Source organism: Mustela nivalis (assembly GCF_964662115.1).
Source record: "Mustela nivalis genome assembly, chromosome: 6".
Lineage (NCBI taxonomy): Eukaryota > Metazoa > Chordata > Mammalia > Carnivora > Mustelidae > Mustela > Mustela nivalis.
In genome coordinates, this window is record NC_139025.1 from 36,187,151 (window position 1) to 36,208,308 (window position 21,158).

The 21,158-nt window shown below is 42.7% G+C and overlaps 1 protein-coding gene across 5 annotated transcripts in view; it reads right to left on the bottom strand.

The window, feature by feature from the left end:
• ZBTB1 (zinc finger and BTB domain containing 1) overlaps positions 1–21,158 on the bottom strand; it is a 30,897-nt gene that overhangs the window by 7,474 nt on the left and 2,265 nt on the right. The window contains exons 1-2 of one of the 5 annotated variants that reach the window (XM_082734156.1): positions 20,306–20,442; positions 1,766–3,681 (exon numbers count right to left, since the gene is read on the bottom strand). In XM_082734156.1, the coding sequence (XP_082590282.1) occupies positions 1,766–3,663 (1,898 nt within the window). In that variant the 5' untranslated portion in view covers positions 3,664–3,681; positions 20,306–20,442. Of the gene's footprint in view, positions 1–457; positions 3,682–17,639; positions 17,720–20,305; positions 21,118–21,158 lie in introns of those variants that run through there. The other 4 variants (XM_082734157.1, XM_082734153.1, XM_082734154.1 and 1 more) reach the window with 4 other exon arrangements.

Consider the following 21,158-nt stretch of genomic DNA (forward strand, 5'->3'; position numbering starts at 1 on the left):
ATGACTTGCATATCTTAAAAATTTGATGTAAACAAAAAGCAATGTTATGAAGTTACTGTTCATAATTACAAAATTATACTTTAAATACAGATGTTATTTAAAATCCCTTTCATTATGAGAAGGTTATTACAATGCAAGTAATTCACATTAAAAGGCATTCTATTCAATAGATGTGTTTATTGGTGGGGTCAGTTTTGCCAGTGTTTTAATTCACATGTAATTCATGTAGACCCTGTGGTAACAACAGCTAATACTACTACTTTAAAAGTGATAAACTATTTCCACTTATATGCTCTGTGGTTATTTTATAGTCCTCAAATTTTGTATTCCTTTACAGAAAAAAAAAAAAAGCATAGAGATAAACTGCAATTTGCCACAACACATTTCCTCCAAATCTTAGATAGTATAAAACACAAGACATTTTTTCCACACTCTATACTTTTATAGAACAACCAGATTTGTAATTGATTTCTTTATTTTATTTGATTTATCAATATACATGGCAGCTTTCTCAAATCTCAAAGTTCCAAAAGTATGTAATTTTAAAGGTGAAAAAAAAAATCATTTTTCTTTAGATGTCATATTCCTAGAGAGCTATTAAAGTCTATTTATAAACAAAAATAATTGATAAACTAACACACTTTAGAAATCAAAATATCTTAAATTATTTTAAGTGAATACAAGATATGTCTTTTTAATTAACTATCATAGTTAAATTTAATATCACAAAACAAATGACTTGTCCTCACTAATTTCTCAAGTGGGGTAAAGTCATTGGGTTTTACACTTAATATAAGTTTTAAATGTGATTATTAAATGATAATATCTTATCAATTATAGGAAATATTCATTTATAGGAATTTCCTTAGGTCCATCAATGTTTTTAGGCCAAGTGTGAGCCCATGTCAACCTTCAAGTTTAGAGTCAATGCACCTAACCTGCCTAATAAAGCATGTCAATTTAAGAATATGAATTTCACTGATAAGGGGGAATAAACAGTGGCTAAATCACTGTTCAACTTAACAAAAAAAAAAAAAAAAGGGGGATAAAAGTAGATGAGAGTTTCAAAAAACTAATTACCTAAAAAAAGTTTTAAAAATGAGCATGAATGGCCAATGATACTGGATTTAAAACTTCACAGGATAACCTTAAAAAAAAAAAAAATCCCACATAGAAATAGTAAAGTTATCACCTTATGATAAAAAAAAAAAAACAAAAAACCCTAAGGTTTAATAGTCATTGGAGGAGTAACAACCACTGGTAGTCTACATTGAAAAGTAATTTTAATCATAGCTAAAACAAACTAAAATCAGAGAATTCTATTAAGAAATAACAAAAATGATAAACATTTAATAACACCTAAAATGTAGATACTTAAGATCCTAAACAAAAATATTAAAGGTAAAAGGGCCTTAAAATTTTTTCCCAACAATCCATCTTATAAATTTCTAAATAGCTCATATCCTTTGCTTTGGTGTTTTTTGTCTGCTATCAACTAAACATAGTACAGTAGAAAATCACTTATGTTCTTTTCAAATGCTTGGCATTATAATGTGATCTCATATCTTTCCTCAAATTAAACTTTGCTCCACATATTCCACATGTATACAGATGAACATCCATGTGCTGTTCCAACTGTTCATTATTTGGGAATATCTGAAAGCAGACCTGGCATATCGTCTCACCAGCAGATAAATGAGAAATCATATGCCGTACATGGTCATGTTTTCTGAAGTTTCCTTGATCACAAATGGAACAGACATACCTGGCCATGCCTTTGTGCATATCATTGTGCAGTCGCAACTGACGCTCTCTTAAAAACTGCTTTCCACATGTCTGACACACAAACTGTTTTTCCTTAGTATGAACAGTATAGTGTTCTCTTAAGTGACACCGCTGATAAAATCCTTTTCCACACAGATTACAAAAATGCTTTCGCCTGTGATCTCTTTCGTTCTCTTCCATGATGGCACTCTTAAACACATCCTGGTCTAGGCAGCTAGACATATGTTCCATCACTAGATTTTCGGTCTCAAAACGCTGGCCACAATTAGGACATCGAAAAGGACAGGCGGAGTGTTTGAACAACTGCTTTTTTTGCATACTGTTTATCTGGAAATGGTTGTCCCTAAAATCATCCAACATTTCCACAAACATATCTCTTATTTCCGACTGCTCGTCGGGATTCTCTTCCATGTCCATCTTCTCCTCCGCGTTGCCCAGCCCGTTCATTGTCAGATCCTGGGGTTCCCCACATCTCTGAGCATGTTCCTGAAGCTGCCTCCCCTTAACGAGGATCTGTCCGCACTTGCCACACGCACAGATGTTTTCAATGTGTTTGGCTAAGTAATGAGACGACAGGTCCTCCTCTGTTATTGTGAGTCCGCAGAGCTCACAGGACGCGTTTTCGGGATCCTCTTGTACCGGACTGCTGTTGTTAGGGGGCCTCAGACTTTCTAAACCACCTCTTTCATCAGCAGCTATCGACATCCGCGGTTTGAGAGATTTCCTACCGCTTTTCTTAATACCGATATCCTCTTCGACGTAGTATCTATAAAAGGGCTCTTCGGGCTCATCTTCTAATTCGTCGTTGTCGGTGGACTCATTACAGTCTTTGTCAGTCACTTTAATAATGTTAAAGTCTTTCAGTTCATCTGTGGGAATATCTTCGGGCTCCATCTTGATGATGATTCTTTTCCTCTCAGCAGCTCTGCTTTTTTCCTCGCCGGCTAGCTCAGACTCCACTGTGCTACTTTTTCGGCTTCCGGTGGTTGAAGTCGAATCATCAGCAGCCTGGCTGGTGTCTCCTCTGTACTTGTCTGCCTGTGTGGAAAATGCTTTGGAAGACTCCTTTTCGCCAAATTCGGCTTTGATAGTGCCATCTTTTCCATCCCTAATGTCGACTATTCTGTGATAGGACCTTGTGTTCTGGTATGAATGTCTATTAGTACAGGTCAGCACATGCTCATCTAACAATTTTTCACAGCTAAAGCCAAACCCACAACTATCACAGGTGAAACTCCGTCCAAAGCGCCGTGACACACGTTCCTTTGGAGTTGATAATTTGGACACAGAACTTTTCTTACATACATCAAACAGTGGTTCGGGAAAACTGCCTAGCTGTAAAGACTCCTCATCGGGCTCTCTGTTGTGTGGAGTATTTACTGTTGAACTTGGCTCCGCACACCACCGGTTGGCCTCACTGCCATTTCTAGCCACTGTGTCTTCATACATCCTCACCCCAAATATCATTTTGCTGTTCTGTTTGCTGGAAGCAGAGGATGAACACTTTGAGCTCGAACAGTCTGCATCCTGTATGTCTTCTAAGCAGTCGGGAACGTTGTACAGCTGCAGGTAGTTCATTGCCACCTTAAACTGCTCAAAACTGGAGGGAGCCGTCATAATTTTTCCCAAGTACATAAACTGCAAAATGAGATCAAAACACTCGGCACTAATTTTCATGTTGCTGAGATTCAGTTGTGCGGTACTGTGCTGATGGTTCATGAAAAACATTCTAAAATAGGAGCTACAGGCAGCCAGAACGGCTTTGTGCGCTTGGAAGTAAATGTCGTCGATGGCAATGCAGCAGTCACAGAGAAAACCCCACTCCCTCTGGTTGTTTAGCTGCTGGAGGACGTAGCTGCTGTGGCTGGGCTTTGCCATCTTCTATTACTGAGAGACCTATGTGACACAAGAATAGTAGAGTCAGACAAGGTAACTTTAGAAAAGGACCTGAAAAGGAGGGTCGCTTTGATCGCACATTGGGACTTGGACGATTTGGCTATCACAATAAAGGGATATATAAATAGCTCTTCATTCTAATGTAGCAGAACTCAGTAACAGACACCCAAATCATCTTTCAGACGTGAAGAGGACGGTAACCCAGCCATTTAGTCAAGCTTCTCATTTTGGTTTTAAGAAATAGAAGCTAAAGCATCCAAAGCAAAAACCATCATTTTGGTTTCATCACAACTCTACGGGGGAAAATGTATGCTAAATGTGAAAGGAAAAAGTTTAAAAGTATCTGAAAGATCCAAACAGTGAAAGTAAATAAAATAGCAACTTAAAAGAAAAGTACATAACTGCAGAATATTAAAAAGTCTCACAAAATTGCTACTAAGGAACTATTGTTCATTTTTTTAAAAAAGATTATTTATTTATTTGACAGACAGAGATCACAAGTAGGCAGAGGCAGGAAGAGAGAAAGGGGGAAGCTGGCTCCCCGCTGAGCAGGGAGTCAGATGCAGCTGATCCCAGGACCCTGAGATCGATCATGACCTGAGCCGAAGGCAGAGGCTTTAACCCACTAAGCCACCCAGGCGCCCCAGTATCGCTCATTTTTTAAGGGTGATGAGTGTATTTTAAGAGTCCCTATCTTTTAGTTATACATACTGACATATTGATAGATGAAATTATATAATCTAAAATACACTAGAAAATAACCTAGTGAGGTGGGTGTGGGGGCTACAGATGATACAAGATTGGCCATGTGCTGATAATTACTGAGTCTGGGAGACAGGTATAGTTAATTCTATTTTTATATGTTTGAAAATTTCCATAGAAAAATTCCATTTAAGATGCTTATTATATTGGGGTGCCGGGGTGGCTCAGTGGGTTAAGCTCAGGTCATGATCCCGGGGTCCTGGAATCGAGCCCTGTATCGGGGCAGCCTGCTTCCCCCCTCTCTCTGCCTGCCTCTCTGCCTACTTGTGCGCTGTCTCTGTCAAGTAAATTTTAAAAACCTTAAATAAAAAATAAATAAAATAAAATGCTTATATTAGGGGCGCCTGTGTGGCTCAGTGGGTTAAGCCGCTGCCTTCGGCTCAGGTCATGATCTCAGGGTCCTGGGATCGAGTCCCACATCGGGCTCTCTGTTCGGCAGGGAGCCTGCTTCCCTCTCTCTCTCTCTCTGCCTGCCTCTCCATCTACTTCTGATCTCTCTCTATCAAATAAATAAATAAAATCTTAAAAAAAAAATGCTTATATTATATGGAAATGGCAACAAGTAAATAGGTCTGCTCAATGCTCTTCCCTTGATTACTGGAGAAGCAATCAGTCTGTAGAGTCAGAATATGTCTTATATTGCTGGGCATGTACTTTAGGGAATAACAAAGCAATGGATCTGTTAGGGAAAGAGGTGTCTATCCTCAAAAGGTAAATTTTTCCTCATTTTTTTAATTACCAAAAAAGAGTATACAAAGTAACATGTACAAAAAATTCAAATATATAAAGTAAATAGAATAAAAACACACTTAGGTCACATACCTCTTCCCAGAGGTAACCTTTCCAAACACTCTGGATTGTGTATCTTCAGTTCTGTTTATATGTATCTATACAGAGTCAATAGATTTTGAGTACCTACTCAATATCAAAATCATACAGCAAGAGCAAATGGAAGCCTAGGCACATAGTCTTTGCTCTTGCTGTATGATTTTTTTAAAAAAAGGTTTTACTCATTTATTTGAGAGAAAGAGAGAGCACAAGCAAGGGGAGCTACAGGCAGAGGGAAAGGGAGAAGGAGGCTCCCCACAGAGCAGGGAGCCCAATGTTGGGCTAGATCACAGGACCCTGGGATCATGACTGGAGCAGAAAGCAGATGCTTAACCAAGACACCCAGGCTTCCCCTAAATGGTATCATTTTATATATACCTTTCTGCAACTAGTTTTCTTCACTGAACATATGGTAGACACTATAAATATTATTAATGTAGTGAGTTGACTTTGGGAAAAGAAGAGGGAGAGAAAAACATTAAAAGCATTAGAAGCCCTATCCATTATATTGTAAAACTAAAATAAGATCCAATTTTAGCCTCAATTTTTAATCTGTATATATAAAACTTCAGAATCTATCTTCTAGTTAAAAGTAAGTTCCTACACAATCTGAGCATAAAAAGAACATTTAACAAGCTGTTCAGAGAAATAAAATGTTCAGTCTTCAGTCCCCAAACCCTTGAATCCCTACGGTGGTAATTAAGAGGTATCTACGCTTATTTCCACGTGCTTTTTATCTGTTCGCCACAGACTATATGTGGATCACATATCCCTTCTCCCCACTACCTAAGGACCTATCCTACCTCCTTCTTCCTGTTCTTCCTATCTAATGACAGAAAGTTGCATAGCCAGGGATGTACCTCTAGTGAAAGGAAGGTAGCCTATAATGAAACCTACTGTCTTCTTAAAATTGCAACGATTATTAACCACTTTTGTAAGGCAGGTCAAACATGTCACATAGGTACAATCTTTCAACCTTTTCAAGCTTCTATAAATCAGGTATCTGTACTTAATGCTAGGTATGTACCTAGATACAAAAGGCAATATATGCACAAAGATATTCATCAATAATCTGAAATGCCTGGTAATAAGGGAGTTGTAAGTAAACCAAGGTAAATCCACTACCTAAAATTCACGGTCATGTGGTCTTTAAAAATTATGTAAAACGAATCCAAACAACAATAAAATGAAAACACACACACACACACACACACACACACACACACAAATGCTGACCCCAAGCCCCCCCTTTTTTTTTTTAAAGATTTATTTATTTATTTATTTATTTGACAGAAATCACAAGTAGTCAGAGAGGCAGGCAGAGAGAGAGGAGGGGAAGCAGGCTCCCCGCTGAGCAGAGAGCCCAACGCAGGGCTTGTTCCCAGGACCCTGAGATCACAACCTGAGAAGAAGGTAGAGGCTTTAACCCACTGAGCCAAGCCACCCAGGCACCCCCAAGCCCATTTTATTTAAGAGGAGATTTCTAGGTCTATAGTCATTTTGTGGGACTCAGAGAGAACTTTAACGCGTAATATAAAGAGAAAGAGGCAGAAGGATAGACATCTCAAAACAATTTTTAGTAGTAAGAGTTGTTAAAAAATGAAACAAACTCTTTTGGAGAACAGTGGATGCCCTGCATGGAAGATGGATGAAAAGTCGTTGAGGACAGTATGATAGAAGGAAAAGAACACAGGCTTTGGGGGTACCTGCGTGGCTCAGTCGTTAAGTGTCTGCCTTTGGCTCAGGTCATGATTCCAGGGTTCTGGGATCGATCCCTGCATCGGGCTCCCTGCCCAGCAGCCTTCTCCCTCTCCCACTCCCTTTGCCCCCTCTTTCACTGTCTCTCTCTGTCAAACAAATAAATAAAAATTAAAAATGTAAAAAAAAAAAAAAAAAAAAGGAACACAGGCTTTGGATCTGAGAGTCCTAAGTTTCAATCTGCTTTTGCCACCTTATTTATCTTCACAGACCTCAAGTTTCCTGAATTGTCACAGTGGGAATAATAAAATGTCAAATACCCTATCAAACATGAGGAGTCATAGAAGCAACGTGTAAAAGTATATTTCCTGACATGTGATAACTAATGGAAGTCAGACTGGAAGTTGCTTATTCAAGCATCAGGAGCTATGCTTGATTAGATAACCTTAAAATTTCCTTCCAAATGGAGGAGTCCTGCAGAAGAAAGCCAGCAGTTAATACATAAAGACTTTCAGGTTTTAAATCTCCTGTGCTTAAAATAATGATATAAAGAGCTTAAAAGTTCCCAGAGCTCTTCTATTCTAAGCTAAATGGAAAGCAGTTTTATGGCCAGCCACCAAGCCTGGCGCAAAGACATACACCACCACCACGACAGGCACCGCTACCACTGGAACCATGGTTCAGTTCCGTTGGTAAAAACACAATCTGTGTTAACATAAAACACGAACACAAGAGCACCAAGGGCATTTTCCTTGCAACAAACATGCACGGAGCACTTTGGGCGCCAGACACTGCATGAAGTACCGAGGATTGGCGACAGCCACGAGCAATGAGCATTCTGCCACCTCGAGGACACACCCCTGAGGGGAGCCTTGACTTATTCCGCATTAGTGACTTCATTCAACATGTACGTATTCGGTAAAGTGCCTCCTTTGTGAAAGAAGGCATCACGCTCTGGTGACAAGAACCAAGGGCTCCGGGTCAGAAAGGCACAGGTGTGAATCCCACTGTCTTCAGCCATCTCTCTCCATCCCTGCCTTCCTCTCAGGGTTTGGGGTGGAACAAAATTCTGCTAACACTACTTCTACAAGCTTCTAGGCTGCCCTGGAACTGTAGTGTCGTCCTCAGTGGCATTGTGCAAACATCCATGTTCCAGTAAACCGGACTTTAAAAGGTGAAGTAACTATTTTTTTTTTTAGATTTTTATTTATTTACTTATTTGACAGAGAGAGAGATCACAAGTAGGTGGAGAGGCAGGCAGAGAGAGAGAGAGAGGAAGCAGGCTCCCTGCAGAACAGCCTGATGCGGGGCTCGATGAGCCACCCAGGCGCCTCAAGGTGGAATAACTTTTAATAGCAGTCCTAAACCCAGTAGTCCCAACAACTTTGTTCTTGTTATACCTCACTCAGAAAAACTTGGAGAGGGCCTAATAATACAAAACAAAACAAACCCCCAAAACACAAAAAAGAAAAAAGGAAAGGAAGCAGGGCACAGAACCAGGGGTGAGGGATCTGAATTCCTGTGAGACTTTTAGCTTGTTATCTCTTGAGAATAATTTTTGCATTAAAATTTTTTTTTTTTTAAAGATTTTATTTATTTATTTGACAGAGATCACAAGTAGGCAGAGAGGCAGGCAGAGAGAGAGGAGGAAGCAGGCTCCCTGCTGAGCAGAGAGCCCCATGCGGGACTCGATCCCAGGACCCTGAGACCATGACCTGAGCTGAAGGCAGCGGCTTAACCCACTGAGCCACCCAGGCGCCCTTGCATTAAAATTTTAAATATTCATTCACTTATTTTTTTTTTCAGATTTTATTTATTTTATTTAGTTGACAGAGGAGAGAGAGATCACAAGTAGGCAGAGAGGCAGGCTGGCAGGGAGAGAGGAGGAAGCAGGCTCCCCGATGAACAGAGAACCCAACATGGGGCTCGATCCCAGGACCCTGAGATCATGACCTGAGCTGAAGGCAGAGGCTTAACCCACTGAGCCACCCAGGCGTCCCTATTCATTCACTTATTAAAAACAATTTCACTGGGACACCTGGGTGGCTCAGTTGGTTAAGCAGCTGCCTTCAGCTCAGGTCATGATCCCAGCGTCTTGGGATCAAGTCCCACATGGGGCTCCTTGCTCAGCAGGGAGCCTGCTTCTCCCTCTGCCTCTGCCTGCCATTCTGTCTACCTGTGCTCGCTCTCTCCCCCCCCGCTCTGATAAATAAAAACTTTAAAACATACAAACAAACAATTTCACTCTGGGTGCCTGGGTGACTCAGTGGGTTAAGCCTCTGCCTTTGGCTCAGGTCATGATCCCAGGTTCCTGGGATCCAGCCGGCATCCAGCTCTCAGCTCAGTGGGAAGCCTGCTTCCTTCCCCTCTCTGCCTGCCTCTCTGCATGCTTGTGATCTCTCTGTCAAATAAATAAATAAACTCTTAAAGATAGAAACAAACAAAAAAACCAATTTCACTCAAATTCCAAAAGTTTTCTCCTTTCAATTTTTTGATATTCTTAAATAGTTCTACCAAAAAAACCTTAATTTTATCTTACAGTAAAGCTTGCAAATGTTTTAAGTAAAAGTACTACTTATATTTTAGCTCCTGTTTTTAATTCCAGTAATATCCAGTGTTATAGTAGTATATACAAGTTAATATCCAGAGTTATACTAATTTCAGGTGTGCAATTTAGTGACTCAATACCTGCACACAACACCCAGTGCTCATAAAGGTTCCCTCCTTAATCCCCATTCCCTATTTAACCCATTCCCCCACAATGACCCGTCGGGTAACCCATCAGTTTTTTCGCTAGCGCTGAGAGTCTTGTTTCTTGGTTTGCCTCTCTTTTTCTCCCTTTGCTCGCTTGTTTTGTTATCTTAAATTCCACATATGAATAAAACCTTCTAGCATTTGCTTTTCTGATTTATTTCGCTTAGAATATGCTCTCTAGCTCCATCCATGTCACTGCACGTGGCCAGATTCCATTCTTTTTCATGGTCGAATAATATTCCATTGTGTGTATATATACCACATCCTGCATCTTTTTTTTTTTTTAAGATTTTATTTATTTATTTGACAGACAAAGGTCACAAGTAGACAGAGAGAGGAGGAAGCAGGCTCACTGCAGAGCAGAGAGCCTGATGCAGGGCTCGATCCCAGGACCCTGGGATCATGACCTGAGCTGAAAGCAGAGGCTTTAACCCACTGAGCCACCCAAGTGCCCTGATCCTGCATCCTCTTTATCCCTTTATCAGACACTTGGGCTGCTTCCACATCTTGGCTATCATAAGTAATGCTGCTATAATCACAGGGTTGCATATTTCTCTTTGAATTAGTGTTTCTGTATTCATTGAGTAAACACCAAGAAGTACAACTGCCGGTACAGGGTAGCTCTATTTTTAACTTTTTGAGGAACCTCCATACTGTTTCCCACAGTGGCTGCATCCCACCAACAGTACACAAGGGTGTAGTTGTTCTTGTCTTTATAACTGAAATCTGTGACTGCTTTTGTGTTACTAGCTGTTATCACTGGTGAAATAAGTTTATTACAGCTAGAAGTCAAGTACTTCAGGAGAGCAGGACTTCAAATGTGATCCAAAGCCAGGGTTCTAAGGCCAGAAGGGTATCTGTATGCATGCAGTTCTCCCAGAAGAGAAAGGAGTTAGGTAATGCAAAACATTTTACACTGAATTTTTAAATTTTTAGTTTGAAAGCTTCATCTCATTCAAAGGCAGCTGCCAAGCACATTCAGTATATTAATTTAGATACCCACAGATGTTTAGAGAGATCTGATCTGGTCCAACATTCTTATTTCATAGAGGGGGCAAAGATCTAAGACTGTTAAATTGTGTGTCAAGGGGGTAGTTAAGTGTGGTAAAGTAGGTTCTAGGATTACAGGATGGAATTCTGACCACCCAGGTGGATACCAACCACTTGGGACTCTGTAATGTGCCTTCCTGCAAAGAACACACAGCAGGGACCGGGCAGTCGTCCTCACAACAGGGTTTACTGGCACAAGCCACTACTCACATCTGAACTCTTACCTCTAATGCGGTTTTCTCTGTATGGGTGCCTCCAGTCTTATCCAGTAGACGTGGTCCCTAAATTACAGCATGTAAGCTATTTCAGTAAATTTCTCACCGACACAGTAAGGTATCAGAAATACTTTTCCTTCATCACTATAAATCTCTTAAATTGGCAAAAACAGGTTTGCTGAAACTTTCTTTCTTTTGCCTCTGCCTTAGTCAAATGATAATTGAAGGGCCTATAAACAGAGCATATAAACTGAATGAAGAAGTTACTTACAGTTACAATTTTGGAGTGACTCCTTCTGTAAAGCAAATAATCTCTTTTCATTGTGTGCCATAGACCAAGGAAGCTCCCCTGGGGACAATTTGCATAGCCTCGGTGAGAATCTCCAGCAGAGCCTAGCATTAGACTCTCAATTCAGCGCCCCAATCTCTGAACTACTAACAATTACCTCTGGATCTCCAAGGTCATTTAGGTATATATACAGTGATTTTCTCATACCTATTTGTGTCTTTTATGATTGGATATATGTATATGGATTTAATTTGAATGTTACAGACTATCCTTTTAAAAAGCCTGCCTGAAGTGAAATGAAAGGATTTTCTTATGTTAATAAATCAGAGTATCAGAATATGTCAAACACCTACAACATTCCTAACACTGCATAAAGCACTGTGGTAGAGGGTGGAGAAGGATGGTAAACACAGAACTAATACCACATGAGAGATTAAATTCTGAACCAAGAAACGATTTGAGAATAATTAAGTATAGCAAATAAAATTCAGCAAGAGAGGGAAAAGAAAAAATCATGACTGTACTAGAACAGTAGGCTTTAGGAAGGATGTAGGATTTGAGTGAAGCCTTAATGAATGAATAGGATAGAGAAAAACAGAAGGCAAGGGGAAAGGCATTTCAGGTATCTGCGTAAGTGTGTAGGTATAAAGAACTGGGAGGGGGTACACAGCAGCATAAACAAAAGTATGAAAATGTAATGGGAGGGAAAGCAGATACGCTTTACTGGACTGGTAAATGGAGTTATAAAGGTAGAGTAAATGAAAACCATCATATAACAATAATGGGAATAGCCAGCATTTGTTAAGCCTTAATATCAATGGTCAGGCTCCAGTCTAAGCAGGTGTGTGTATGTGTGTGTGTGTGTATAATGTGCATTGTATGCAATGTTATATAACTTCTGGAAGCCACAGAGGACTTGGTGGGATTAGAACACAAGCAATATGACTCCTGAGCCTGACAATATGGCAACAGTGATTTTTGTCACCTATAAAAATAAGGTCACGCTGGCGAAATTCCTTTCCTAGAATTCCATTTTCTAAAGTATATGGTCCAATGTCTAAGCTTAATTAAGTTCCTTAGGTTTTCTCTTTGAAATTTCCAGGAAGAACCAGTTTTGTAGGTGCTTCTAAAGATAATAAGTTTCTCTTCAAGGCACTTAAATGACAGACACAAGGTTAAAAGTTTTTTCACTTTTTAGAACAGGCATTCTGGCTGGTTATTAGACTGCAAATTCAGTACTTAGCACAGGAAGTTCTGAAATTATAATTGGGTTATGTTCCAAAACTTTATTTTTAAGTTAGTTATTTGGAACTTGAAACACATATTCCCATAGAAACAATGCTATAAATGGTGAGTCAGTTCTATGTTCACACCCTAAAATCTTTTAAAACCCTAATGTAGCTTTACATCAGTCCTACCAGTGCTACAGGGTGACTTTTATCATTTGTACTAACAGAGGTACCATACAGTAATGCCTACCTCACTGACCTCCAGGTATAAGGATGTGGCTTAATGGCCTCTGTGCCTTTGCCTAGCACACACTGCCCGCACAGCTGGCCCCTGATGCATGCTTGTTCAAATGAAGTCTTAAAAAGAGCCCAGGGGGGCGCCTGGGTGGCTCAGTCGCTGCCTTCGGCTCAGGTCATGATCTCAGGTCCTGGGATCGAGTCCCACATCAGGCTCTCTGCTCGGCAGGGAGCCTGCTTCCTCCTCTCTCTCTGCCTGCCTCTCTGCCTACTTGTGATCTCTGTCTGTCAAATAAATAAATAAAATCTTTAAAAAAAAAAAAAAAAAAAAGCTCATGGGTGGCTCAATGGGTTAAGCCTCTGCCTTCAGTTCTGTCCTGATCTCAGGGTCCTGGGATCAAGTCCCACATCCGGCTCTCTGCTCAGCAGGGAGCCTGCTTCCTCCTCTCTCTGCCTACTTGTGATCTCTCTCTGTCAAATAAATAAAATCTTAAAAAAAAAAAAAAAAAGAAAGAAAGAAAGAGCGAGCCCAGGAAGTAGGCACCAATAGATCTGGATACAAACTTTAACACTTATTCAGCTATGAGGAAACATCTTTACCTCTCTAAACCTACTTTTCTCATCAATAACAATAATCCTATTCCTCCCAGGGTTCTCATATAAATTAGAGAGGACAATTTCTTCTTGTCTTTTTAGTCAAGCATAATACAATTTTCCTTAAGTATTAATGTCATCATTGTGAACACAGTTCATGGGATTTATAATGATCAATTTCAACCTGATTCTTTATAGATGAGAAAACAAAATGAGGCCCTAAGAGGTTCAGAGACATGAAAAGGTCACTTCAGTTTTAGTGGCTGACGGCAAAGGCCCTTGGCTCCTCAATCCTGGTCCCCGAGTACAGAACCAACTGGCTGTCTGCTTTCTCCTCTGCATTGTGTTTTGCTGAAATACAGGAGCTATTCAAATTGCCACGGGCTGTTTGCACCTACACAAAATGGCCCGAGACTGCTGTACTTTGGGAGATTGTGGTTTGTTGGCTGGTTACTATTTTTATGCCTCCTTGCTCGTCAAGCCAACAGCGATCACTTCTGAAAGGGATGCTGATCTCCCGCTGCCTACTATTTCAATCTGTTATGGGTTATGAAATTAGACAAAAACTCACTGAAGCTGAATTTATATAATTTTCAGAGAGGACCTAGGGAAGTAATCTGTAAGGTAAGACTTTAATTCCTGCACTTGGTTTCATCTATTTTAATTGCTAATAGGCAACGATCTGCTTTAGCCTTGCTGCTGGCCAGGGGACTGGATAAGCTGAGGTTGCCAACTGAGTGACTTCTGATTAAGTGAGGTGTTACTACAGGTAAGCTGCTAGGTCTAGGAAATAAATTTATGCATACAGAAAAGCAAAGGGAACACAGTGGCTTCTGGAATATTTCTCTCTCCCTCCAGGAGAAGAGAAGAGCATGTGGGTGGCTCAACTGATTAAGAACTGGACGCTTGGTTTCACTTGGGTCATGATCTCAGGCTCCTGGGACTGTGCCCTGCATCAGGCTCTTTGCTCAGGATTCCACTACCGGATTCTCTCCCTCTGCCCCTTTATCCACTCATGCTCACACACAAGCGCTCTCAAATACATACATACATACATACACAAACAAATTTTAAAGAAAAAAAGTAGAGAAGTATTTAATCCAGGCAGTCTCTACATTAGAGGCAACACGGCATCTTCTGACCACTAGAGGGCACCATGTGAACATTAGGCTTCTCTCTGCAAGAAGCAGCTTTACCAGGAAGTCACTTTTTTGCACGTGGCATTGGTATTCTTGGTATTCTCAGGGTTCATTTTGTGGAACTTAGATCTATTTATTCCAAAGTGCCTCTGTGACTTTGGGACCCACCTAAATCTGCTCCTTCCCCTGAATTCTCTGTCTCAGCTGGCACTGCCATGAACCAATCACCCAGGCTACTTGGGAATCACCTGGGACTTCTCCCTCCCTTAATAGTCACCAATTTTCCAGTATTTCTCAAATCTGCCCCACTATTCCATGCCTACCTTCCCTACCCTCCTGAGGCCTCTAACATCACTCCTGAGTTATTACAACAGGCTCCTTAACTGGATCCTCAAATCCATCCTTCACCCTCAAACAATTAATAAAGAACAAAAATAACAAACATCAGACCGTATCATTCTCCTTCTTAAACCCTTCTATGGTTCCCTTCATGTATCCTCAGGGTAAAGTACGAACTTCTCAGCAAAGCATAGAAAGCCAACAGTGCCCACCCATCTAGTCTTATGTTTGGCTGCTGCTTGCTTCAAACTTCATGTTCAAGCAGCATAAAACCGCTTGCTCTCTCTACTCCAACCGCGCCCCCCCCTCAGGCCCACCTTACTTAATGTACTTATCTCTGTTTTTATTCATGCCGATTGGTGCTTCTGCCTGAACCTCCCACATACCTAAGAATCAGTATATCACCTCCTCCAGAAAACCTGTAGTACCTCCCTCTCCCACTATTCTAGGTTTTGATATTACTCTGTATCATCTCCTTATTTTGCACTTATTTACACTATATTTTCATCATCAGAACAGTAACATAGAGTAGGTGTTAAAGCGCAGACTAACCAGACTGCCTGCGTTCAAATTCTGGCTTTGCCACTTATAGGTATGTGACCTTGAGAAGGCTGCATAAGTAATTTGTGCCTCAATTCTCTCATCGGAGAATGGGGATGATGATCCTTCCTAGGGTGTAGAGTTATCACAAGGCAGTGGCTGTCAGGGAGAAAATGCTAAATAAGAGCTGGCTACTACCGTTATCTGTGTGTCTGTCTGTAGATCTCACCACTAGATTATGAGCAACCTGAAGGCAAGGCTGTTAGCCTGTTTCTGTGCAATACAGTAAGCATTCAATAAATGCCTCTAAAAAAGCAGCTGGTGAAGCAGCTCTAGGACAATGGGAAGTGCTACCCAGACTCCTTCCCTCAGCAGATAGATACACACAGCTTTTTAATTTGTGTGTTTTTTTCCAATTATAGCTACCTTTTTCTTGTTTAATTCCAACCAAAACCCTGAAAATTTCACTCTCTCATCTAATTAAAAGTCAACAAAATGAAACCAATAAAAAGAGTATCATAAAAAAGTGTGTTCATTCTAAGAAGCTTAACTCCATTTTTAAGCCTTAAATCTATTTAAGATTTAAGATCCCCTTCATCCCCAGGACCTACCACAGCAAAGCCTCCATGCTTTCATATACGCTATGCCATTCGCTTTGCTTAGAACCTTTTCGATGTCCAGCTCACTCTCTTTGGGAAGCCCCCCAACCCCCACCCATCCCAGGATAATGCAGATGTCCCTCTTCTGTGCTTCCAAACAGCCCCTACCTACAACTATATGGTGACCAAAAAATGTATCATCCAAACTGAATGTTAGGTCTATTACCACACTCTTGGCATGGATTATAATTATGTGGCTCCCCTGCTTTGCTGTAAGCTCCCTGAGATCAAGGCATTGTTTTAGTCATCAAGGTGTCCCTCAGTCTTTAACAATGGCCTGGCATTAAGTGGTATTTGATCAATTTTGAATGAATAAATGTTGAAATAGGCATTTTATCTTACTTACCAATTTCTTCCTTCCTTGTAATCTCTACATCCACCTAGGGGCTCAAAGTCACAACCCTGAGATCGAGAGTCACATGCTCCTCTGACTTGAGCCTGCCAGGCACTCAATTTTTTGCATTATTTGCATTTCTGCACTTAAATTTTTGCATTATTTCAATCATGGCAACTTTTACATAGTGGTAAAAATTTACAAAGCAAGTTCCCATACATTAAACAACTGGTTCTCACGACACTGAGGTAGGTATTTTCATTATCCTCATTTTGTGAATAAGGCAACAAGTTTAGTGGTTGTTACTGGAGTGCTCATCTGGCAAGCAGAAGATGGGACTCAAACTCTGGAGTCTTGATTCAGAACCGAGTTTCAGCTTTTATAAGCCAGACAACACTCTTCCTGGCAATGACTATTAACTGAAGTGCCGCTTTGGAACGTCCTGAGCCTCACAGTCACCCACTCTCACATAGCTCCACATGGCAGGCGGCACGCAATGCCCCTGCCCCATCTCCTCTTCCATCTGCTGACTCCCACAGCCCATCAGAGCAAGCCCTTCCCTAACACTAAAAGATGTCAAGTGGGGACGGAGCTCTTTAGTTACCTTGAAAAAAGGATTATGTGTAGCTCACGTAGATAAGAAATGAAAAATCCGGTTGGTGATTTAATTCATTTTCCAACGTTACTGGGAAAACGATTTTAAACTCAGAGCAGAGCAGTGTAAAAAAACCCATGTCCCCAACACTCAATGTTGTGATTAAACTTCTATGTACTATTTTGGGGCTTCGTTTTCAGAACATCATCAACCACTTCACACTCATTCTAAGATCTCTTGTAGTTCCCATACAAGCCACGATGTAAGTATAGTTAGAAATCTATCTTAAATATGTGCCGTGTCCTCCCGTGCCACGTCTACAAACTGCAGTCATTAATCCCCCTTCTTCGTTCTAATTCTCTTTCCTTGATGTTTGGCATGCTACCTCTAGATACGGATCAAGGAGAACCCTTCACACCATATCAATACAGGGATGTCTGGGCAGTGGTTTTCACGGCAAGTATAGCCACTCCTTCCCTCCCAACCATGAAATTATTAAACTCTCTACAAATATGAAGCTTTTGGGGGTTTGATGTTGTTGTTGTTTTTTAAAATGAGTTTGGCCAATATAAATCAAACCATCAGAGGCTGGATGGACATCATCATTAGCATGAAAAAGTTTGAGAACGAGACCACGGAAGTAGACTTCATAAGGACAAACTTAAAATAGCAACCCTGTTATATTTAAACACTCACGTCTGTTACTTGATCATAGAATTTTAAACCAGTCCAAGGCAAAACATTCCTTTTCTCCACCTAGTCAATTCTCACCAACCTGAGTAGGGAATAGAGAACATAAGGCTATGAATCATCACAGGCCATCCTTAGGCAGGGTGATGCATATACAACAGCACAGTTATGATCGAATGCTGCCTCTCCTCGTTTTAAACAAGGAATTGATTATTAACAGTTATCTCTGGAATGACTTTCATTTTTGTATTTTATGTACTCTAGTATAGGTTGAATTTTTACAAAAAAACATGGATTTTGTATTTCCATTTTGAGGAAAAAAACAATATACATGAATCACTTAATTTGGTTCACATAAAAGCTTATAAGACTAACAATGTTAATATTTCAGGATAAAATATACTAGCACAAGGAAAAAAATATCAGGAGAAAACATCATGTAGAGACCAAAGTGACCTCTCAAGCAGGTGTTTTTCAAATACAATTTAATTTTTGGGGAAGACAACAGATTACAGCTTAACAATAAAAATCTATGGAAACTTTTCTGCCTTTGTATCTCAAATGGTTGTCTTCCCTTTGGGCCAGAAGGTTAATAGCTAAGGCTTATTAGCACTTTCCTGACTGGAAGAAAAGAGGCCCGGAAAGCAGACACTTCTTTTCTCCCGCACATTAGGATAGGAAATGGTGCTAAAAAGAACACAGAGACACTCTTAAAAAGCTCCATGAACTTATCTTCCTCAGAGACTGGCAAAAGAGAATAAGGAAAGGAAACAGTACAAAATTTAGCACTGTTCCGGTGCCTGGGTGGCCCAGTGGGTTAAAGCCTCTGCATTCGGCTCAGGTCATGATCCCAGGGTTCTGGGATCGAGCCCCGCATCAGGCTCTCTGCTCAGTGGGGAGCCTGCTTCCCCCTCTCTGTCTCTGCCTGTCACTCTGCCTACTTGTGATCTTTCAAATAAATAAATAAAATCTTTAAAAAAAAATTGAGCACTGTTAACATGAAATCAAAACACAAGGTCAAGAGCAAGTGACTGAGACTGCACTACATGCCCCGCTAAGGTCCTGGTTAAATATGGTCTCTTTTTTCTCTGACAATGAGGCACCAGGACTCCCCCACAAACCACCTCCAAAGTAGGCCATCCCACTGTAATGGGAAGAATAGAAAGGCTTCTGGAAAGGCGACTCAACCTGAGTTATTCTACACAGTGAAAATTTGGTCACGATGGAGAAATCTCTTAAAACGAATGTTAAGATATTAAAGAAAAAAGTTCTACTGCAGACGGTCTTTATTGATCTTTGAAAATAGTTTCCCATCCACCAGGTTTCAATTTTCTCTAAGATGAGGAAGCCCCCATCCAGCGCCCAAACCCATTCAGTTATTACTGATACTTCATCAAAGAGCCAGCAAGTGAATCAAAAATAAAGTTTTGAGGTTGTGATGGCCAGCCATCATTCAGGCTTCATCTTTTAGTATCCCAACTCTCCCCATCATATCCATATGCACTGACAGAATTTCACAGACTCAAATTTCTTCCTGTCAAAGGAGAAGGTAGTGATTGCTTTGAAGTTAACATGAGAACTGCATCCTTCACCATTTCTGCTCCAAAGTGCCTTGAACTTCGAACCATGAAACTGATTCTAAGAAGTCTCCTCAAAAAGCCTGGAACCACTCCTCGGGTTCGAGAAAATCGTTGCTGTCGTGAGACAGCGAGACATACGGTACGGAACTACACTCAGGCCAACAGATAATCTGCGCGTAACCTACCACGTTTAAGCTCAACTGGAGTTATTATTACACACATACAAAATGCCCTGCTGTCCCCCAGGAAGCATCAAGGACTTTCATCGACATCTCCCCGACGTTCCCAATTTGGAGAAGGTCATGTTAACCTTTCAGATCCTACAGACGCGTTCGTTGATTAATTTACCTAAGGCTGGGAAGGTGGCTGAGCTCAGACCCAAGCCTCCAAGTTTTAGCGGTTATGACTCCCGATCTACGCCCAACGCATTTGCCGAACACTAACAGAACTTCTAGCAAGCGCCCACCACTGGAATCGAAAGCACTTTTTTCCCAGGAAACACATCTTTTCCACCGAAAATTCCCACACCCGAGACCCACTACTTTTTACTGAACAAAAAGCGTGTGTGCCGGCAAGAGGGGGGTGAAAAGAGCGTGGCAAGAATTTGCACGGCTCTTACGCCTCCTCCCTCGGAGCGCGCCCAAGTCTGCGGCCTCGGGCTCCGGGACACTTCCCCTCCCACCCGCCGAGGAGCCGCAGCTGTAAGTTGAGAGAAGCGGGCTCTGGGCACGTCAATCAACCGGGTCCTCCCGCCTCCCGTCTACACCTCCCCTCCCCTCCCCCCCACCCCAAAAAAATAAAGACAGAGAAAAGGGAAAAGAAGGTAACTAATTTGAGAACTAGACTCCGCCGGGGCTTCGCCTCCGACCCAGGGAGGCCGCACGTCCCGGACGAGGCGCGCCGGCGAACGGCGGGATCGAGCAGGCGGCCCGGCAGCCGCCCGTCGCCGGGTCCTCGCGGCGCGTCCTCCGCGCCCTGGATCCCCGCACGGGTCGGCACCGCTCCGGCCCCGCACTCCGCCAGGCCCGCGGCCCGCGTCCTCCCGCCCGGGCCAAAGTTGCGCAAATAGCCCCACAACTGGCAGATACTCACCGGCCGCAGCAGGAACCGGGGCTGCGGAGGTTTTAGGGAGTTTAAGGCAAATCAGCCGCGGGAAAGGCGGGCGGAGGTGAAGGGGCCGCGAGCTGCAGTGGCGGCGGCGCGCGGCGTTCGGGCTGGGCTGCGCGGAGAGGCTCTGGCTCTGCCAGGGACTGTGCTGCAACAAAGGACTTCCGCTGCCGCACAGCCGCGCCTGCCGCACCGCACTGAGCCGGCCCCGCTTACGCGGCGACTCCGGGTCTGCCCACCAGTTCGCTGCGGCGTCCGCCAGCCTTCCCCTCCCTCTCGCCCGCCCACCCACTCCGCCGCTGGCTGCTAGGGGCACCCGCGGTCGCCTGTTTGTTTGCAACAAGTTTCTGCGTCGGGCTCCGGGGAGGCTGGCGCAACCCGCACCGCGGGGGCCGGCGCGGCGGCGGCTTTACCACCCCTCTCGCCCCTCTCCCAAGGGTAGGCTTGGGACCTCCTCCTCCTCCTGTTTGCACAGCTGGATGGGACTGGGCTCCTCCCGACTCCCCAAGGGCAGGATGCTGTTTTCCCACTCCGTCCAGATGTCAGACCCCTGCCCCGGAGGGCTCGGCAGCCGAGCCTTCCCTCTCAGTTCGTCCCTGACGTTGTGGGGGCGCCAGCACCCTCGCCCCGTCCCGTGCGCCGCCAGGCGGTCCGGGGTCGCCCATTCCCCGCGCTCCCCCCACTCTGCCTGCCATAGGCCTGTCCGCCTCTGGCCTTGAGTCACTTCCCCCGCCATGCCCCACCCCACCCAGCCCGCCTCCCCTCCCAGGCTCCAGCGGCTCAGCCTCCTTGGCCCCGCGCCCCCACCCCTCTCCCCGCGAACACGCGGGCGCATCCC